The sequence below is a fragment of the Colletotrichum fructicola genome (genome assembly GCF_000319635.2).
Source record: "Colletotrichum fructicola Nara gc5 chromosome Unknown KSG_Nara_v1_contig02, whole genome shotgun sequence".
Lineage (NCBI taxonomy): Eukaryota > Fungi > Ascomycota > Sordariomycetes > Glomerellales > Glomerellaceae > Colletotrichum > Colletotrichum fructicola.
In genome coordinates, this window is record NW_027094052.1 from 1076680 (window position 1) to 1092616 (window position 15937).

At 50.6% G+C, this 15937-nt stretch overlaps 5 protein-coding genes across 5 annotated transcripts; 2 read left to right on the top strand and 3 right to left on the bottom strand.

The window, feature by feature from the left end:
* Positions 1-521: 521 nt before the first annotated feature.
* Positions 522-4824, bottom strand: air-2 (Aurora/IPL1-related protein kinase 2; the record flags this gene model as incomplete). The annotated part of the gene is made up of 5 exons (XM_066151060.1): positions 522-645; positions 864-1674; positions 1753-2104; positions 2740-3972; positions 4234-4824. The coding sequence occupies 5 exons, from the start codon at positions 4822-4824 to the stop codon at positions 522-524; spliced, it is 3111 nt and encodes a 1036-aa protein (XP_066009593.1).
* Positions 4825-5458: 634 nt separating this feature from the next.
* On the bottom strand, positions 5459-5829 carry CGGC5_v003014 (uncharacterized protein; the record flags this gene model as incomplete). The annotated part of the gene is made up of 3 exons (XM_032031941.1): positions 5459-5485; positions 5553-5603; positions 5662-5829. The coding sequence occupies 3 exons, from the start codon at positions 5827-5829 to the stop codon at positions 5459-5461; spliced, it is 246 nt and encodes an 81-aa protein (XP_031888840.1).
* A 4370-nt stretch (positions 5830-10199) lies between these two features.
* IPP1 (Inorganic pyrophosphatase) lies at positions 10200-11530 on the top strand (the record flags this gene model as incomplete). Its single annotated transcript, XM_032031943.1, has 7 exons — positions 10200-10322; positions 10383-10542; positions 10597-10780; positions 10832-10892; positions 10945-11011; positions 11061-11122; positions 11174-11530. The coding sequence occupies 7 exons, from the start codon at positions 10200-10202 to the stop codon at positions 11528-11530; spliced, it is 1014 nt and encodes a 337-aa protein (XP_031888842.1).
* A 668-nt stretch (positions 11531-12198) lies between these two features.
* On the top strand, positions 12199-13164 carry CGGC5_v003016 (uncharacterized protein; the record flags this gene model as incomplete). The annotated part of the gene is made up of 1 exon (XM_032031944.1): positions 12199-13164. The coding sequence occupies one exon, from the start codon at positions 12199-12201 to the stop codon at positions 13162-13164; it is 966 nt and encodes a 321-aa protein (XP_031888677.1).
* A 142-nt stretch (positions 13165-13306) lies between these two features.
* Positions 13307-14501, bottom strand: RSB1-6 (Sphingoid long-chain base transporter RSB1; the record flags this gene model as incomplete). Its single annotated transcript, XM_032031945.2, has 4 exons — positions 13307-14184; positions 14234-14273; positions 14339-14387; positions 14440-14501. 4 exons carry the CDS (start codon positions 14499-14501, stop codon positions 13307-13309), a joined length of 1029 nt encoding a protein of 342 aa, XP_031888843.2.
* Between the last annotated feature and the right edge of the window lie 1436 nt (positions 14502-15937).

Sequence of the window (15937 nt, forward strand, 5' to 3'; positions counted from 1 at the left end):
CATCTGCTTCTAATGTAGTGGCGGAAGCAGTTAGTGAATCCTGATTTTCTCGCATTTAGACCCAATGCATTTCCCTGGCAGATACCCAGCCCCAACCCGCTCATACAACTGGGTTCCATCTCTATCCCGGGCGGAAGTTACAGCAACTATCAGCAAATAGTGCTTTTTCTCCTCGATAAGCGCCCTACCTTTTTGCGTGCCCAATACCACGCACTTTTTGGTGGACGTTTGCGAACCTCCTGGGTAGTCGAGCACAATCTCGCCCTGTCCATCTGGGATGAGAGGTGCTGTGTAATCTCGAGCCTCAGCTACCAGAGCGATCTTCTCGCCTTGAGAACCGGTGCGAAGTGTATCTCCTAGGCTGCCACTTCGCGGAGACCAAGGCGATTGCATCTCTTCCCAATCAACCCCGCCAAAGACTGGGCTTATATAGTCTATGCCCCCGCTGTGCGCCATCCATGACCATGAAGGCACCACAGCCCTGGTATTGGGCTTGGGGAATTGGATTCGGACCATGGACGTTACATCCTCGCCGCGACGCCATAGTAAGCTTCTTCGTAGGAGTCCTCTGCTGTTAGGGCCTTTCCTGTCTTCGTCAAACACCCCATGCCCGCCATCAGCATCAAGAGCAGCCAGTATTCGTTCCTGGAGGCCAGCAATAGCCATCGGACGATCGGATGCTTGGGAAAGCCCAAGACGCGAATAGCTCTTGTACAGATCTTGATACATAAGGATTCTTTCTCCCTTGTGAGCCTGCATAATTATTCGCGGAAAGTTGGGGTCGCCTAGGAAGGTGGCCAGCTCGCTGTACAAGTTAGTTGCTTTAATAGCTTGAACTGTTTTCTGCCAGTTTGTAAACGTACCTTCTCATTTTAATCATCGTTTCGCATCGCACCCTATCTCCGCACTCAAAATAAGTTTGGTGCTCCGTGAAGTAAATAGTGCGGCGAGCGAGAGCATGTTCTTGCAGCACCCATCCTCGTTGGTTCAGGGTGCCATCCAAAACATGATGCTTGAAATCGTCAATCGCCTCACATATGTAAAAGGGACTTGTGCCTTCGGCCGACTGTAGCACAACGGTGTTTCTTGCCGTTCGAGGCTGCAAAAACCCGGCGTCATGCCCAGGTAGCCGACTGGAGGCAAGCACACAATATGCGCCGCTGTACACCTGTTCCATGCGTTTTGCCTCTTGATTGAAATCGCCACCAAACCCCTGGATGATGCAGATCGAATCAATCCAGAGATACTCACACCCAAGAGCGCGAGTCACTGTAACCGCGTCTCTGAAGGTCGCCGGTAGATCGTCGAATTTGATGCCGTTCATGTGTTCGTTGAGATTCCCGGTCGTGGTACAGAATTGAGTACCGGTTCCCCACTGATGAGAAAGCGCCAACCACTCGCCGTGGTCACCAGGCTTGGTCTCGTGCAGGAACACGAATTCATCTCCAGTCCTACCTACTGCGATCACTCGTGTTGGCATTCTCCCAGGAGTTCTGGACCCCCTCAAATTGATTGATGTCGAGACTGGAACGTCTACGCGGCAAGTGGAGTTCTTGTGATGATGGTCGCAAAAGTCTAGCCATTGCCTCATGATCTCGAAATGCGTCTCACTCCTGGCGTCAGGAAGTTGAGGAAACCCAATCTGAATATCCCCACTAACTCGCGTTTCGAGATCTGATTATGAAAAGAGAAATGTGAGCCACCTCATATTCTTGGTCATTTTGGTCAATGATTTTCATAAAGTTTACGTACCTGGGCTTCTATAAATGGAAAGAACGGGAGCGCCTTCGCCGTTCATCTTGATGACCGACTGATTTCTCTCAAACATGACCTCAGAGAGTTTTGTCATGCCGTGCTTCTCGTAAACGCGCCAGAGCAGGCCGCACAAATTGCATGCTTTTGATACGGAATTCGAATTCAAATGCTTCACGGTATAAGTGATGCTAAAAGCGGGATCCCAAATAGTTTCGCTCAGGCGTTTGCACTTGGTACACAAGATGCAGGCCGGGTGGACGAGAGGTAGTTGCAAAGACTTGTCTCGGATTGAAGACATGATGCGATTGGCAAAGTCGTTGTCGACCAGAAACTGCCAGTCAGTGTCAAGCTAACAATGGAATGTTAGATTGGTCTCAACTCAAATATCAACCATCCCAGAAACTCACTTTCTGGTGTAGAGTCAGAGAAAATGCCCATGCAACGCAGAAACGCCGCTTTGCTGCTTACGTTCTGCATACCTCAGTAAGTACGCGTCAAGGAGAGACTTAAATATATGCACTCACATTCTGCGATGTAATTAATTTGTTAGCCACTCAAATGATGCCCAAAAAAAAGTGTTATTATGGTTGAATCACTTACTCCCTATTCCAACGCGAACAAGGCGTGCGGTTAGTCCAGTTAACAGTGTGGTGAGGGCAATTTCGCAGTCTAAACTCACATACTTTGACATCGTTAGAAACCAACATTCAGTGGACAAAGACGTAAAGGAACGGGAGTCAAAAGGGGAGGCATCTTACATCCTGTACATGCCAAGCGACCACCGCGTGATTAGTACTGCATACTACTGAAATGGGTAGGAGAATAACCTGACTGGGTCACATACAATCTTGACAGATATATAGTTAGTGAGCGCTATCTCAGCGAAAAGATCTAAATTACCAATTGGGTTGCTTGCGCAGATAGACCTTGGGCTCTCGGATGAAGTGAAAGTCTTTGAACTTCTGCACGCATGCCTTCGCTAACCGTCTTGCCACCAATTTGACCATTTGCTGACTTGATCGTTTGAGGTACTTCGGCATATCCAGGACCATAAGGAGGACTTGGCTGATCTGTGAACCAGTAGCTATCATCTTCATCTTCACCTGCTATGATCTGCATCTGGTCTTGAACATCTGTTGCGCGAGCACGCTCCCAAACCTTGCCAGTTGAAGCACCTACCTTTCTGTGAGACCCTGTGTCGATACGTGGCGGTATGGGTGATTCATTTGCTTCTGGCTCGAAAATAGCAATACCAGGAATGCTCTCTGTATTGGGAAAGTCGATGGACTCCTTGATATGGGGGGATCCAGGCACATTGCTGGTAGTGTCGCTTTTCAGAGTGCCGGTAGCTTTTGAAAGATCTGGTGACGTAGCCAATCGCTCTGGTAGCTTCACCACAAGTAGACGAGTTCTGATAAGTTCAAGCAAACTTCCTAGAGCGGTACTCCCGGGCCGGCAAATTTTGTCTCGGGCCATGTGGTCCATCCACTTCTCCACAACGTCGTGTACTTGTGCTTTGCTTCTCCCGTTCTGGTTCTGTTTGAGTTGATAGAAGCGTGGAATATCGAGGCTATTGGTACCAAGACTTTTGTTGAACTGGTTGAGTTCATCGCGCCCATACATCAGCCAGATGAGAAACTCCAAACTGATACATCCCAGAGCCCAAATGTCGTATAGCCTTGACCGTTTCTTTCCAGGCTGGTTTGGGAGAAGAAGATTTGACCCCTCTCCAGGAGCCTCTTCAGGGGGTTCGTACCTTCGTGTCCCCCACTGTGTTGTTGTCTGATTGCTGCGTAACTCAGTGACGACCAAGTGCTGTTTGGCAAGACCCCAATCGCCAATCTTAAGTGTGCCAATTCCATTCCCAGACTTGCTCTTGAACCAGAGGATGTTTTCGGGTTTCAAATCACCATGGCGAAAATTTGGTCCCGTCTCTGGATAGTGAGCCTTGCTGAGTGCATTAGCAAGACCTAGGAGTTGCTGAACCGTGTCCTGTATCAAACCTGGCGTTAGACTTGGCCGCTCGAATCTTTCCCAAAGGTTTCGCAGATTGCCTCCATCCGCCCATTCCAGCATGAGGTAATGGTCCTCCTCCCCCTGGTCACCCCAGCGAAATGCTGTGAGAAACCGGACAATGTGTGGCTGGTTGAGCTGATTCATCTTCTGAAGCACGCCCGCCTCCTTTTCCCAGTTGCTGACAATTTTTGATCGTTCTTTCTGCGTACTTGCTTGTATTTCCTTGACTGCAACATATTGAGGGCAATGAAAATCCTTTTTGTAATTTACTAGTCAGTCTTCATCTGTAGAGGGCTTTTAGACGGGAATTCCTGCGCTCACTTCGTTGTTTCCATCTATGAGATGTGATTCATGCAACTCGTACTTTGTGACTCGTCCGAAAGAGCCACTGTCGAATTCGTGGTGTTTCTTGGTGAAAGGAAGGATAGAAGCCCGTGGTAAGTCGTGATTGAACTTACTAACCGAAAAGACCGGAGCTAATAGTATCCATTGGTTGTGACAAAAGTAGTTGACCCTGGCGCCGTTCCACACACTGACCTGCTCGTCCTCCGAAGAGTCTTCAGAATCGGAAGAATCATCATCGCTGTCTGATAGCTTCTCTCTATCATCAGAACCATTATTGATGTCGGCATTTTCGTTGGTTCCACCAAAGTTTGGTCGTCGAATAATCCCCTTTTCTTCCCAAAGTATCTTTTTGACAGGTAAACAACTGTCAGAAATACTCGCATCCTTAAGAATCCCCATTGCTTCAAGCAACTCCTTTCCAGTAAGTCCAGTAAGAGATGTTATGGCAAAGGTCTTTCTCGCTTCTTCCAGAATGAAGCGCAGCATGTCTTGAGATTTTGGGCACTCTCTTGGTCGTTGCCTTTTCCATCCCAAAGCTTTCATGACGGTCTTATCGGTCACAAGTCCGGCAATATCTCCCTCGGGTAGAAATGAGCTAGTGCTTTTTTCGAAGGCGCTTCGGCGATAGTGCGCCATGATGTCGTCTGAAAGTCGAGGGTTTGACTTGGTCCGTTTGGTCCTCCTCCTACCAGACTCATTGCCAGTCATGGCGACAAAGTCGACCACTGACGCAGCTGTTGATAAATGGATGGGGTTGAAGCTGGGAGCATGGAGAGAACATGCTACAATTTTTCTAATGCCGTTGCTCACCCGGTAAAAAGGGAAATCAACTGCGAAAACGGACAGCCTGATCGTGGACCCGAATCACTTACAGAGCACCGGATAAGCTGGCGAAATTACTATTAATCCACTGTCTTCGCCCCCGCTTCATATTTGCGTTCAGGCTGAAAATTTTCAAATCAGGTGCATCGCTTGGCTGCACTAACCTGGCAATTGCTGCCACAGGCTGGAGGCAGGCTGAGATGCATGGTCTTGGATTCTGACTATCAACTTCCTAACGCACCGCCAGTAGCCCAAATTTGCCCGCCGACCCTCAGCCGCAGGCAGATCCTGAGAATCTGATTGGTAGATGGCCTGCAACCTCTGATTGAGAATGGACGCCTGGTGATGCCACAAACGGGCCAAGCCTCCTATCTTGGCGGCTCGCATAATCAACTGCATGACCCACATATTCCAATATTCCGTGCTTCGTATTGCGACACCTTCGCGAAGTCTCATGAGTGAAAGAGGTAGTGAGCATCGCTCGCCCTTTCCTATGGACGGCAGGTTTGGTGTCGCATGACTAGAAGGCGCAGGCTTCTATGTCGGCCTGGAAGCACAAAGTCAGCTCACGTCACCGACTTTATGCAGACCTCAGCATATCAATTAATCCTCACCTCTGAAAGGGGCGTGTCAATTCCTTCGATGTTGTACGTGTCATGTATCAGCTGGAAGGAGTTGCCTGGTTAGCACGCCAACATTGAGGTGAGAAGAACATCCACGAACATTGATCTGAAAGCAGCCGGCACCGTACAGCTCTGTTAACCTTTCCTCCAACTTCACTGGATCAATATTTCCAATCTCAATGCTCTGGCGTTTCGACGGCGGTGGTGAAGGGACAGAGCGGAACGACCTTGTGCGTTTCCGCAGTCCTCGAAGGAATAAAATTGTCATGAGCACCGAAGAAAATGCAAACAAATAACAACGTTTACGCCCCTGAACTTCAGATACACATAAGTCGGAAAGGTTCAAGAAACAAGGTGGAAAATCAGTGCCATTTTGTATGTTCATAATCTCTAGTTCTGGACAATCCACTGATGATGCACCATCGAAACTACGCCTTACGCTCCCTGGCTCCAGGCTTTTCGGGCGTACGACTGAGCAGCAGCACATTCTTATCGTGCAGCCTGATTTCCCCTCCCCATTGAAGACGTCAAACTGTTTCATTGGTTGCCTGCTGTAGAGATGCAGAACAGTTGAGGAAGTGGAACAATTAACTAATGGCTTGGCGCTGCATGTAAGCAGTGCAGGATGGAGGGCATCGCTTCGCAGCCTGTTGTTGGTGGGCCAGTGCCGCTTACTTCCCGATTCTCTTCGGGTAATCTCCCATTACAGAAACTGTGGGCCATATGGATTTAATGTTAAACATCTTATCTGATCAATGCTGAATCTGAAGCCTGGTTTGATATTGAGTACATAAATGCCGCGCCTCAAGACCGCGTGGTATTTCCACTTCTCCGAGGCGCCATTCTCACCGAAGGGGCGTGAACTCAACCAGTCCTTCTCTGTAAGCCCCTGAGGCCCCTCCCGCAGCAGCATGATTGGCATACTTGCAAACGGACACCAGAAATTGGAAGGGCTACTCACCATGCAATCACAACAAAGCGAGTCCTCACAGTCCACAGCAGTAACCCATTTCCCAAGCTTGGATGGAGTCGACGTTAATGGCACAGAAGCATGGAGAACGAGCTCGGTTCCAGATCGAATCACCAATTGCCCCTCGGGCAACGAAAAAAGCCTCCTTCAGAAGATACAACAAGCGACTGGACGGTTTTCGAAATCCGATTTTCTGTCGACCCGTCTTAGCCAACATCGTCGCAGTACCCCAAGTACCCCAAGTGGCAGCTCGATAAACACGAAAAACGATTCAGTTGCGTTGACTCTTGTCGGCCAAGAGTCAGGTGAGTATGGTATCCATACCGATGTAAGTTTAAATCTATCTATCATGATCTTCCACCAGCAGCTTACAAACGGCTGTGCGTGCAGATAAATTCACAAACGTCATCTCCAATAGAATCGTCGTTTACGGGAAACGGTGCGCTCTATTCTCCCAGAGGTCAGCGCAGCACGAAGATCTCGAAAAAACACGACCGAAAACGACCTGCAAGAGAGAAGTCTCTTTCAGACGGGGCTGAGTCTGATAGGCGTTGTTCCAAACTACAGCAGAGACTTGCTGAGGAAATCGATCGAAACGGTTTTCTCCCTGCTAGTTCGCTCATTGAAATCTTGAGTCCGGAAGCAGTGCAGAGAGAGCTTGGAAAACACCATTCACTTTTTAAGTTACATCCACACAAGCTAACGGATCTAAATTTCAACTTTCCAAAGGGAAGAGCCAAGAGACGGGATGCCCAAAAAGAAAAGGCAAGAATAATATATGGCGACAACCAGTCCCCTCCATCAATTCTTGACAAAGCTAAAGGAAACATCTTCAGGGCTAGCAACAACGATGCGCCCAAGAAGTCCTACCTCAAGGTGCTGGCGATACTCATTCTCATCGAGCGGCCAGCTCGAATTAAGAGTTTTATCGACAAGGAAGTTTGCGATGACGATTTACCTCTGTTGATGAAACTACCTCGGGGAAATATTGGTCCTTGTCAGTTTTATAGTCGTCTGGAAGGCGAAAGAGACGGTCCGTTGGAATGCTTCGACAAGTGGAGTGGACAGGAAAAAAAAGCCTTTGAGGATCATCAATGGAGAGTTGTCGCTCGTATCTTCAAGCGAGGAGAAAAGAAGTTGGTAGACCACTTGAAGTTTCTTCCACATGATATTCTACCCTTCACTTTCCATGGTAAAGAGAAACGACTCGGTGGCTTTGGCCATGTCAACAAGGTCTCAATTCATCCCAGTCACCACAATTTTGAAGCGTGTGGAGTAAGTTGCCTAGGACGAAGGAATTTGTCTACCAATGACCTTAGTCTGTTCTGTTTTCTTTATGCCTGTCTGTTGTTATTCCTATTCGCCCTCGAAGACGATTTCTAATTTCTTATTGGTGTGCTTAGAAGTTTTTCGCTGTCAAAACGCTTCGCCCACATAATATGATCAGCACTGGTAACCTTTTTAGGCGAGAGGTTGCAATACTGAGAAGAATCAGCCACGACACTCACACTCACCTCATATCTCTATTAGCAACTTATGAGCACCATGACTGCTACCATCTCATCTTCTCGTGGGCCGAACATGATCTCGAAGAATATTGGAAGAGACATCGTTCAGAGGGGAAGCAAACTCTCATGTGGCTGGCAGAGCAATGTCATGGTATTGTGGGAGGACTAGAATTTATCCAATACTTTCCGACGCAATCTGGGTGGTCTCTTCTACAGCAAGATCCCGATCCAGAAACCGTCCAGAGAAGGATTCAATCTAGAGGTGCGGTGACTTCGAGCGGTAATGTTATTCGTCACCTCTACGGACGCCACGGAGATATCAAGCCTCGCAACATTCTTTGGTTTGCCGACACCTCAAGATCATCTCCAATCTATGGAAGACCGAGAGGGACCTTAAAGATCACAGACTTTGGATTTGCTGATTTCAGCAAGAACTGTGAGGTTGACAGGCAAAGTCTGGTATACGGGATCGTCCATACACATACCTACCGCGCTCCGGAGGTAGACTTTGTGGAAGAGTTGCTGAGTCCCTTGACTGATATCTGGAGTCTCGGCTGTGTTTTCCTTGAGTTTATCACGTGGTTCTTTGAGGGGTGGAAGCTTATCGAGGAGTTTTCGAGGAAGCGACTCGACAGTGAACGGACCGGCATGACCGGCAAGTGTGAGAACACGGCGTCTGACACTTTCTTTTTCACCCGAGAAGACAAAATGTCTAAGAAGCTGGTTCCCGAAACCAAGAAAGCGGTCTCAATTGTTGGTTTCGATGTATCCAGTGCAAATATGGAGAATGACGCTAATTGCCCACAGCACATCAATGAACTGAAAGAGCGAGCGAAAGTGGGCGGTTTTGCTCGAGACTTTTTGGTTATGATCGAAAACGACATGTTAGTCCCTCAGCGTGTCGGTGGGGAAGGGCACGCTTGTCGGAAAAGTGCGAAGCTTCTCAGAAAAACTTTGGAACGTCTACGCAGGGAACAAGGGTGGATGAATCAGTTCAACTCCGACACAGACAACGATGACTAGACCAGGATTCACGAGTTCAAAAGCCAACGTAGTAGTTGTAGGCCATTATTTTCTCATACCATGGAAGCAAATCCCGCTGTCTTGCTGGAAGGCTCGCGGGAGACACTCGGCGCGGCATCCGCGGCATATTCACGAGGTATCGGCTGCGGTTGGGAGTAGTCTATAGCAAGCCAACTGGTGTTTATCATTGATGCTATTAGTGTAAATGAACGCATTACTTCACAGCGTTCTTCGGCGGATCGGAGCCGACGCGGTTTCCGCCGGCCCGGACCGGTGATCCCATATGCTGTCGCTTGCCGCTAGCCGCTTGCCACTTGCCGTACAAGTCCGCGACGGTGCAGGGTTCATTTCAGCGTGCGTTCTTCATACGATCTTGAGAGATATGAGGCGGTCCTAGAAGCTTTTGACTACACTGCGTTTCAGATTTTGAATCGTCGCGGGCAACCTGGCTCACAATGGTAGTATTTTGTACCTGTTGTGGATGCAACGCGTTGCCTGCTCTAATTGGTGCTGATCGAAAAATTCTGATAGCGGTCAATCCGAAGCCCAAAAGGTTGCGATATCGTCGTTTGGAGACATGGTTGTCCCTGCCCCAAAAGGGTATTCGATCACGATGGCAAGTGGTTTGAGCAGTCACAGAAAGCAGACAGAAAATAAAGTTGGCTGACAATGTTGAATGCCATTCTTCAGCGATGACGAAACTGCCCCTATCCATCCCCGTCACTCCTTTTTCATTCGCACGTTCCGCGACAGGCGATCGCCATTGGTCCCGCGTCTCAAACCCCGTCATCCCCGACGAGAGCCCCGCACCAACTCATCAACCGCCAAAGAGCAAGAAATGGACTTTATGCGTTGTTCTCCCAAGAAAATCCCATCGTCCAATCTTTTCGCCGCCTTCTTTCACGCCTGTTCCCGCCCCACGTCTCCTGGTCCCGCCACAACCTGCCAATTCCAAAAATGTCGTCGGCTAAGCCTGCCCCCGTGCGACTTGGCAGCGCTGGCTGGGCGGGGTGTTCGCCACAGGCGAGTTACAAAAATAACGGGCGTCGCGTTGCGATTGTACTCCTGAATAGCCACACCGCGTTTTGTTCTCTGTTTTCGTTAATGATTTTTTGAAAGTTGTTCAGAGCGATCATAATGGGTGTCAAGTCGAGCATATTCATGACCGCGGCCCTTGCTGCCGTTAGCGACGCGGTGAGCTTAGGAAGCTTTGACTACAAGTCGCTCAGTTTGAGAGAAGTCGGAGCACGCAACACTGAGGTACGAAATTCTCAAAAATTCAACAAAACCACTCGGAATGCTGATTCTGATGCTATACAGGACTGGAGGATATGGCTCACAAAAGACGGCGACCCAATCTCATTTTGGCACGACATCCCAACATGGCCGGATGTGAGCGACAGGCAAATCATCAACGTCGTCATCGAGGTTCCCAGGTGGCAAGACGCCAAGATTGAGATGGCGAGGGATGAGCCAATGAGTAAGTCCCAACAGGTATTGCATTGAACTCGCGCTGATTCTTCTCATCTTGAAGACCCAATCCTCCACGACTCTAGGAATGGTAGCCCTAGATATGTCGAGAACGTCTGGCCTCACAAGTCTTACCCCTTTTTGTACGGTTCTATCCCTCAGACGTGGGAGAGCCCCAACTTCAAGCATGAGTTCACCGGATTGAACGGCGACAATGATCCCGTCGACCTCTTCGATATTGGTCAAGAGTAAGTCCTCTCAGAGAAAAATTCATAGTCGGATCGACTAACAGGATGTAGCCCCGGATACACTGGCCAAGTGAAGCAAGTCAAGATTCTTGGCGGTCTTGCCTTGGCTGATGTAAGTCGCCCCGCTCTCGAGCCTGTCTCATCACATTGCTGACAATTCTCAGGGTAATGAGACTGATTGGAAAATCATGGGCATTGACATCAAGGACCCCCTTGCTCCGCTTCTCAACTGTAGGTGTCTTAAGACTGGCGTTTATTGAGATAAGCTGACATTTCAAAGCCTGGGAGGACGTTGAAAAGTACCGCCCGGGAACTATCAAGACCTTCAGGGACTGGTGGACCGTTAGTTGCCCTATCCGTAATCATGATTCTGAGCTCTGACGTTGGTCGCAGTACTACAAGGTTGCTCGAGGCGACCCAGTGATTGATATCGTTGGGGACTGGTATCAGAATGTCACCTTCATGCAGGACGTTCTCATCGACAGCCACCGCACCTGGGAGGAGTTGATCAACGGCAAAGTCGACTCGAACGAAATCAACTACAACCAGACGGCAGACTCCGATGTCGCCAAGAGCTACGTCAAAAAGAGCAAGACGACAAAGAAGTTCGACATTCCCAAGAAGAGCAAGATCAAGCCTGCAGCCGACAAGCCCGAGAAGTACAAGGGCTGGTGGTACATTGACAGCAACTACACCTTGCTTGAGGTACCTGAGGTGCAGCAATTTTCATTCAACCGGCAGTCGGCTTGACAATGGAAATTTGAAAGAATCCCTTGGGTCTGGGATGAACCTTTGGTTTCGACCAGTCACAGCATATTCTGTGGCCCAGCGTCTTTTGAGTTGGCAAAGCATAACGAATGGATTTAGACTTTGGCATGATAATGAGAACGAATACACGATACAGTTGGGCTTTATTTAGCAGAGGAGGGCGATGAACGATATAACCGCCTATAAATAAATATTTGCAAACTTTCTTTTTAGGAAAGAAGAGGCGGACGGCTCTTTCCTGGGTCCCTGCTTCCGCGTTACTTCCTTCGACGCCGGCAAACGGTTGGTGGCCCCACAAATCGGCAGCCCTACCCGCAAGCTTAATTCTGACTTTTTTCTCCCCGATGTAACTGAAACATTCCGAGTCTGTCCATCTCAACGTCGCACGTCGCTGTCGCTCGCTTCCCCACACGATTCCTATCGGCTTCGGTTGACGGCGTCGTTGCTTCTTGGCTCTTTCTTGGCAGGCATCATTTATCGCGGTTGGACCATCCATCGCCTCTCACTTCCGACGAACGGCAGCGCTAACAGCGGAGCAGCAGATCAGCCGTAGTCTGACTCGCCATCCTCATCTCCCCTCACGCCGGGCCGCTCCCCTCATCCCGCCACCGCTCCGGTCATCCTCCGGCCTCCGGTAGCCAGCTCCGAAGATGGCGCTGGTCGAGGAGCCAAGCGACATGGAAATGCGCATAGACGACGCTACCGTCCAGCTCAGCACCCATCGTCTTACGACGCCCTTCCCTGAATCAGTCATATCCATCACCCGCACCTCATCACCAAACACATCCAAAGAGCATCCTTCATCACCTGAGTTCACCCCGCGGGAGCTCATCGAGCAAGCCAGGGCCCGGAGAGAGCGCCAGAACGCCCGCGATTCTAGATGGGTTGAGCGCGAAAAGGCGAATCGTAGTAAGAGCCCCATCGCGCCCAAGAGGGCATCGACGGGGGGTATCGAGAAGAAGAGATCCAGCGGCAAATGGAAAGCTAGGGCCACCGATGCCAGGCTCTCATCCGAGCTCGATCGCCTCCTCGTCGGCGACAGCGGCTCATCTTCGCCAACCAGATCCGCGGACCGTCATCCACACCCGCTCCGTGCTGTGCTCCACAGCTTGCCCGGCTTCACCTTCGACACTGAGCTCGACTCCATCAAGTTTCATAAGAGGCAGCGCGTAGCGCTCGGGATCGAGGATCTCATGGCAGAAGGTGGCAAAGACGCCGCCAAGATGTGGCTCGAGGAGTTTCTTCTTCTGACGTTCGAGACGAAGGCGAAGGTGCTGGAACGCTATCCCATGTGCAAGGAGCTGGACGATGTCCCGCTGGGCTTCACAACTATGGCGAAAGACGTGGAGACGACCATCAACAGGCCGGCGTACGACTCGGCACTCAAAGTCCGCCGGGCTATGGAGCGGCGGCTCTGCCAACCGTACGACATGCGCAAGCTGGTCGAATGGACTATCAAGGCGCGCTGGCGCTTCATCGAGACGAAGCCCAAGATAGTGCCTGGCTTTGGGGCGTTTGGACAGGCGTGCAGCGAGGAAGGAACAGTGCTAGAGAAGCGTCTGTGGGCAGTGATTGATGCTAGAGGAATCGGCATGCCTAGATCGCATGCTGGTTGAGGAAGGGAGCGGTTGTGACGCGATGACGAACATGCATTAAGGTTTCGGCGTATGGCAGACATAGGTCATGGGAGGTGACCCGGGGACTTTGGAGTTTAGAGGTAGCGAGTAGACATGTATGTGTATTCCTCAGCGATTCCTTCTACTTTTGACCGGACTCGTGACTCGGAATCCTCCTCTTCTCGATATCCCCCAAACCTCCTGAGACTTTCTTGGCAACACATCGCCCAGGGTGCCACACTGCGAAGAGAATCACAGCCAACGCTACCGGCGCGAACTCGAGCACACCGAAGTAGACCTCGTTCGAGTACAGATGCCCACCCAGACCCTCCGCCGTCTCAGCAAGTCGAAAGCAGGTGCGCAGATACACAAGCAGCGTCGCCGCCGAAAACGCCGCCACAAAGACCGTCAGCCTGTGCTCCCTAATCCCATGCCTCGCCCTGAAGAGGAAGATGCCCGTCGTAATCACAAAGCACCCGATCGAAAACACCTGATACGCCAACCCACCCAGCAAAATATTATTCGCCGTCGTCGGATCTTCTCGCCGCGACTGCTTCACCCCAATCAGCGCCGCGCCCGAAATCTGCGTAATCGTCGCAATCACATCCGACGTGATGAAGAACCACAGCACGACCTTGGGTGGGAGCGGCGAGAAGGCGCGGCCGAGGCGGTGGATTAGCGCCGAGAGGATGGTGTAGATGCCCGCGGCGAGGAAGACGGGCGCGGTGACGATGAAGAAGTAGTTGAGGATGAAGTAGATGAGGTTGTAGGGATTCTTCTTGGCGGAGAGCGAGCGCGCGACGTAGCCGACGATTTCGAAGAGGAGGCCGACGGGGAAGGTCGCGAAGTACCAACTGCGGTGGCGGAAGAGCTGGGCGGTGTGGATGAGGAGGAGTATGAAGAAGAGGGCGGCTGCGAGGCCGGCGAGTGCGATGGATGGGGTGTAGCCGTAGATGATCACGGGCGTGTCCCATTCGCCTGTTGGTGGGGGGAAGTTTGGGTCGGTGTACCCGAAGGATCCTAAGAAGATGTTAGATGGGATATCGTTGAGGCCCAAGACGTTGCTCACCTCTTTGTGAACTCATTGTCACTGGAGTGTGAGGAGCTGCCTAATAGCGCTGGTGCGTTGATGATGGGAGCAAGGATGGAGCTTGAATGTGATGAAGATGCGGACGAAGGCTTTGGTATATATCGTGGTTAGGTTCCCGGCCAGAAACCAGGGTCTGCAACACAATCAGACATGTCAACGATGAGCGATCTTCCCAGGGCGGATACCTAAACGCAGATCGAAAAACAGGGTTCGGGACGGACTTGACAATTTGGGCCCCCAATGCCATTGTAGGCGTTCATCCCTTGACGCACATGGCAGTAGGTACCGGGGGCCTGGCACTTCACATGCACCATCAAACCTAGCCCCAGCCGTTCAGACGCCAATGAGGCTGCAATTTAATGCGGACCGCACCTCCAATTTCGACCTCAACAGCGATATCGCGATTGCTATTGGGCGCGGCTTATATTTCCCATCGAGATCCATGCACGAAGCCGTTTTTCAATGACCCCTGATGCGCGTACGGCTGAAGTCTATGATTCATCATTCCACGTGTCTCGACGATGTCAAGCCACCTTTGCGCTTATTTTGACATGCCTGGGGGCGGGCGCCATGCCTCGTTGGGTAGTCAAAGAGGCAGACAGCTTAGCCTTAGGCAGAAAAAGGAATCCGTTCTCGGCCGATACCTGTCAATGTCCCCTGGAGTTGCCATTCGTCGAGTTCCTTTGCACGGTATTGGATGTCAGACAGGCATTCTTGATATGGAAGGAAACGGAATTTTCTTCCAGGCCAAACGCGATGCTTTGAAAGAATGATGACAACGGCGAAGTCTGTCTCTAGCTCATTTCATCGCCTTGAATGGTGTTCTCCCGAATTGCTTGCCGTTTTCGTGCGTCTCTCCGGCCTCGACCTCGCACCTCGGCATTGCCAAGAAGTCCGAGGTCCGGGGTATTGTGGGGCGGTCGTCCGAGACGGCTACGGCACCGTCGATGGCAGTACACGGGCTCGATGGCCCGGAGGGCCTTCTGCCGCATTTGCAGATTTCGTAATCTTCGAAAATTGCGAGCATTTTGAGTGCAGTTGACAATGCTGGAAGACTAGCGAGAGGAAATTTCCTTGTTGTCTTCTGGTCTGTCTGCTGCACCACGGTCTCCAGGCCAGCAAGACACATATGGAGTTCAGTGCCATTGGTGAACCTGATGTTGTTGACTCATACGAAGTTTTCACATTGAATTGGCTTCCTATTCGCTAAGCCAGCTGTGTAAATATCTGCCATCAACCTCATTCTACATTTCATGAATAGACAGTAAGTTAGTTATCGCCCATCGACCGCAACGCGGTGTTGTTTTGGGTGTGGGAATCTTTTCTACGATGAATACCCCGACCACGTCCAAAGTTGGAACTGCAGACCATGCGGCTGTGTTTGTTGAAGTAGGCCGTCGCTACAGCACGATATCTAAGGTGTTGCCGCGATCATCGGCAAAAGCAAATAGCCAGCGGTGCCGGAATGTGGGGCCACCGGCCCGGTCCGAGTCAAATCGGCTGAGACCCGCCGAAGAAGACGGTGTCATTACACGAACATCATATACGGACAGAAAACCTCTGACAGTATCTACGTAAATGAGGTCATTCTGACAAAACTGGTAAGCCGGCCAAGAAGGCGCAAAGTCCGCCTGTTGACAGCAAGACCTTCGGAGAGGCCGAAGTTGTCCAGACCGAGGAAGC